Raw genomic sequence first — 5,148 nt, 5'->3', positions numbered from 1 at the left:
CTATTAAGTGCAAACTTGAAAACTTTTTTTATCATAACCATTAGATTTGAAATAAACAGATCAGATAAAAGGTGCAACCTATAATCACTTCAACACATTTTATGAAACCTCCTTAGACCTCATTCAGCCGACTCTGTTTGGTCGAAAGAAATTCCACATGTATGCACTAAACTGCTAGTAAAATCCAGTGAAACTAAATGTGAAATTTTAGTAGAACCGAAACGAAATGTCAATAAAATTTGAATATTTCTGCTTTACTAAAATTTTCAGTCTGAAACTTCAGTAAAGATCCGTACCCTGAAACAACTTCCAGCAATAATATCAAACAAGTATTATACTCCAATAAAAAATCACTCAAATAGCAAAATGTTTGGCTTTTTACAGCCGCTTATTCAGCAGTTCAAAGAAGAAATTAAATGAATAAACCGCAGCGCAACCTGGTCTAACAGATGCACTCCCAGCATCCTCAAACAGCCAAAGTAAGTCCAGGTTGGAACTTATTATTACAGAGACAAACAAACAAACAGCCAGCGTTCCAGTCATGCCGACAAAAAACAAATTATAACTGAGTTGCTGGAACCTAAGTCCCATGCATTTTACTCCTCTGGTTCTGGGGCACTCAAAACCTCCTTCACGAAGCCCTGGAACAGAAAGAGTTTCGTCTCTATTTTCGGGCTGGAGATGCTTTCTAATATGTAGAACAACACGCAGCCCTGAGGTCAGGGATTGCATCGTTGATCGATATTCTCATCACTTTTAGCACCGTTGCCCGACTGAAGAACTGTTCCAGGAACGCAAGTTCATGTTCTGTTCCTGTCAGTCCGAGGATTTCTACTTGTCGGAGGTGATTCAGTGCGAGTTCCTCGGTTTTCCACTTCTGCGACCGATCACAGATGCAACCTGGTGTGCAGTGAGTCGGCGGCGCCCCACCCTGAAACGAGGGGCGTATCAACTTTGTAAGATCAACTGATATGGTAACTGGAAATTATCAGACTGCCTGAGTATTCCAGGATATGTTTGAAAAGAATTTTGCAAAAGAATAACACCAGCAAATTAGTTTGAATCAGCCTATTGCAGAAATTATGTTTGTCCTGTAAAAACAGAAAATCATACAACAAACACCATTTATAGAAGTTATACGAACTCTCAGGCACGATTATGTTAAGATGACATTTGGACTTCATCAATGGGATCTCTTCAAAACATACACACCTACACTTCCTAAGATTATTTCCCAAAATACTAGCTCTAACTGCGTCATCAATATTTGAGCTTGCCGAGCAATAAAGCGCCATGCATCGTGACATAGTTTATAAAATGAAACCTATTACCAAATCGAGTAGCATACCACTTTGTCATACTTGAAAAGGAAAGTATTATCGCTAGGAGATACATCAGCCATATATTTTGACAAACAAATTTTGAGGCAAAATATCCACATTGAACCAACAGCTAGAGTAGGGCAACTTGCAGTCGAGCCTAAGTGTGGCAAGAAATACAAATGCATATTGCTTTACGTCACTTCACTGATAATACGAGCATTAGCTAAACGCTTGAAAGAAGATAAACAAATTGTGGATAGATTTACCTGGATTAAGTTTATTGTCAGACTCCTCACATCAGTAGACACTCTGAGAATGTGGAATGAGATGGCTCCAATGGAATGTCCGTTTGATACAACATCTAGGAACAAGTTTGTAATGTTGCCAGGGAGCCTTGCCATGCTTTCCATCAAGTATTGTCTGTGACTTATGTCCTGTAGGTTCATACGACATAAAAGAAAGGGAATTTACTTAATGTCAGGAAGCCTGGTCATATCTTCTGTCAAGATTCGTAGGTAAATCACGCAAAAGAGAGTATAATTAAGATATCAGTATATCACAGTTCAAAAAGTTCATGGCCCCTTGTAATGAATGTACTAGTGCAGTAGGATGTATCTTTAATCATAACTACCAAAGGCAGAAAAAAAGAAATGCAATCTAAGATTATGAAGCTAAGGCCACTGTTCCTTCAGTTGAACATTGAACTGCATATTTGCCTGATCATCTATTGACTTGCTAACGTTTTACAATGATGACATAACTTCACACAAGAGAATGAACTCACTGGTCTACAGAACAGTTTGAGGGCTACACTGTGCATGACCCTGAAGTGACCCAGAAGCCTCAGGACATTGCGGTTGGGCACAAAGTCATTCGGCCCGTACACAAGAAAAGTGCCAGGGCACAGGCGTTGAAGATTCGGCATCTCGCCGAGCTGAACGGAGCTCGGATCGTAAGCGTCCTTCCACTCAAGCAACGCGAGCTCCGGAGCCGAGATACTGACAACCAGCCGAGCCGGATTCATAAATTGACCAAAGCAGCCGCTGACATGCAACTCTCTGAGCGCCGGCGTAACCAGAGTGAGCTGCTCGAAGTCCTCCAGATCGCACAGCTTCAGCTGCAGCAGAGACTCGGAATGCATGGTGAATCTGTCGATGCCCCCGGGCGTTCCAGACAGTGAGCCTTCGCAGCGACGGGCAGTGCGGCGTGGAGAGAGCCTCACCGAGCACACAGGGGTCTTCTGGAAGGTGTCCATATGGAGATCAGTGAGCCGGGCGCTTATGCCAGAGGCCGGCACCGCGATGCCGAGAAACCCCAGGCCGAGCCTGATGGAGGTGGCATTCTCGAAGCAGGGCAGCTCGAAGACGCCCCCGTCGGCCTCCCAATCGTCCACGGAGTTGACCAAGGTGAGGCTGCCGGAGAGGCGGCGCGCGGCGGCGGGGATCCAGGCCGCCACGGAGGCGGCGTTGGCTTCCCAGAGGAAGACGCGCAGGCAGAGGAGGGTCGCCCTCGCCTCCGCCTCGTGGGCGGCGAGGGCCGGGCCGATGCGGTACACATCGAGGGGGCAGAACTCGAGGGTGGGCAGGAGCGCCCAGAGGCGGCGCCAGCGGCTGGAGAGGGCGCTGGTCCGCGCGGCGAAGGCGGCGCTGCGGAGCCTGGCGAGGATGTGGAGGAGGACGTCGTCCGGTAGCGCGCTGAGGAGGTCCTCCTCTCCGCCTCCGTCGGCGGTGGCGGAAGCGGAGGGCTCCGCTCGCTTGGCGGCGCGCTCCCCGTCGCCGTGCTCCATTGGAGGAGCAGCCACGACGTAGGGACTTGCCGGGGCGGGGGAATGGGAGATGGAGTTGTGGAGGACGCCGCCGCCGCCGCCGGCGGTGGAGAATGGAGGGCGTTTTGGGGGCTAGAGTTTGGGGGCTAGGGGCTGAATCAATTTGGATTCCCGTCTTATAGTGATCTTTGCGGTTCTACTACTACCTTCCAAACATACCACATTTGCCATTCTTGCGTCGCCTGAAGCTTTCTAGAGCTTCAGTTCATCTTTCGATTTCGGTGTTAGAGCTTCGCTTACTCTCTTTTTTTGGCTGACTTGTTAGAGCTTCAGTTGATTCTTGATGAAATAGGAGGCCGGATGACGGTGAACCGTGAAGCTAGCGGTCGCCGGAGGTGAGGTCAGAACCGAGACGGAGGCGGCGATTACATAAGACAATGATACCGAGGTGAGGTTGGATCCGAGACGGATGCGCCTTCCGAAAATATGGGATGTGGCTAATGGTGCCTAGGAAGAACATGCACCTCCCGGGGCTGGAGGGATGGGGAGGGCGACGAGAAGACCGGCGGTGAAAAGGTTTGATCAGCAGGGCGACGAGATGGTAGAGGTGGCGACTTAGTTGTCGCCGGAGATAAATAAAACAGTAGGGGCTGGGTGAAGACGAAAGGGGTACGAGGGAAGACGAAAGGAAAATGAGGAAGATTGCGGCCTAGATAAAAAATGGCAGTTTGTAAATATAATGTCCCGTTATAAATGTACCAAATGAGAAAATTAGTGGAATTAAACGCGCTCAATAAACCGTTTAATACCATTACAATAACAAGAAAAAAATAGCAATAGATCAAAACTAACGGAAATCGAATATGTTATTTGTAAAATAATTCAAAACCGGATGCGTTCGGTTTGTATGGTACTTTCTCCCCTGCCATGGTAACACAGCGGTTATAACCGGCTTTTGAGTGAATCCAAGCTTGAAAGAACCTTGTGGAGAATTTTTTTTACGACATGGATGTAATGTACCATGATTAAGATCCAAATTTAATTCAGATATGGTAACATCAAAGTACACACGCCAAATTTAACTGACTAATTTTTGTAGAATGAGGTTTTTTAGATGTTAGAGCTTCGGTTGATTCTTGGTGAAACGGACACATCAATGACATTGAACGGCGAAACTGGCGGTTGGTGGAGGTGAGGTGAGAACCGAGTTGGAGTTAGAGATTACACATAACAGCGACACCAAGGTGAGGTTGGATTCGAAAAGAAGGCAGCTTTCCGAAGGTGAGGCTAGAGATTACGGTTTCTAAGCGTTTAGGTTGGGACGTGGCTAATGGTGCCTACGAGAACACGGACTTCCCTATGGCTAGAGGAATGGCTAGGGCGACGAGAAGACTGGTGGTGGTAGGTTTGGTCACCAGGCCGGTGACAAGAGGGTAAAGGCGGCCACATAGTCGATGTCGGGGATAAGAATACAAGACATGCCAGGTGAAGACGAAAGGAAAATGAGGAACGGCGTATAGAGAAGAAGGAGGACTACAGGTTGTGAGACAAAAAAAGTCAATTTGTAGATATAATGGCCCATTATAAGTGTAGAATTAAACGTGCTCGAGAAAGTGTTAAATACATTTACAATAATAAGAGGAAAAATAACACCAGAACAAAACTGATGGAAACCAAAAGGTTTATTTGTAAAACAACTCAAAAACAGACGTCTTCGCCTTGTATATCACTTCATCCGTTGCTATGAGAACACATTGGTTGAATCCAACTTTGTGGTGCGTCCCAGCTTGAGAAGTGTCGTGGTGGTGTCATGACAGATACCATAGGATGGCTTAACTTGGAGCCGATGGACGAAGGAGGATCCGGATGAGGGAGGACGTGAAGGGAAACACGCACAAAACACACAAGCACACACAGATTTACCCAGGTTCGGAGCTCTCTTGTCGAGGTAAGACTCCTACTCCTGCTTTGTTATATTAGCCGAGATATGCAAGCTCTACAATGGCGCTCCTTGAGCTGTTTTTTTTTTTGAAGAAGAAGAAGAAGAACAACAACAACAAC

At 46.7% G+C, this 5,148-nt stretch overlaps 1 protein-coding gene across 1 annotated transcript; it reads right to left on the bottom strand.

The window, feature by feature from the left end:
* Positions 1 to 1,667: 1,667 nt before the first annotated feature.
* LOC112270704 lies at positions 1,668 to 3,322 on the bottom strand. The gene is made up of 3 exons (XM_024458735.1): positions 2,607 to 3,322; positions 2,107 to 2,562; positions 1,668 to 1,756 (listed from the first exon to the last, which is right to left on the bottom strand). Exons 1-2 carry the CDS (start codon positions 3,106 to 3,108, stop codon positions 2,291 to 2,293), a joined length of 774 nt encoding a protein of 257 aa, XP_024314503.1. The 5' UTR covers positions 3,109 to 3,322; the 3' UTR covers positions 1,668 to 1,756; positions 2,107 to 2,290.
* Between the last annotated feature and the right edge of the window lie 1,826 nt (positions 3,323 to 5,148).

The sequence above is a fragment of the Brachypodium distachyon genome, chromosome 1 (assembly GCF_000005505.3).
Source record: "Brachypodium distachyon strain Bd21 chromosome 1, Brachypodium_distachyon_v3.0, whole genome shotgun sequence".
Taxonomy (NCBI): domain Eukaryota; kingdom Viridiplantae; phylum Streptophyta; class Magnoliopsida; order Poales; family Poaceae; genus Brachypodium; species Brachypodium distachyon.
The sequence above is the reverse complement of the archived record's forward strand: the minus strand, read 5'-3'. Positions and strand labels throughout refer to the sequence as shown.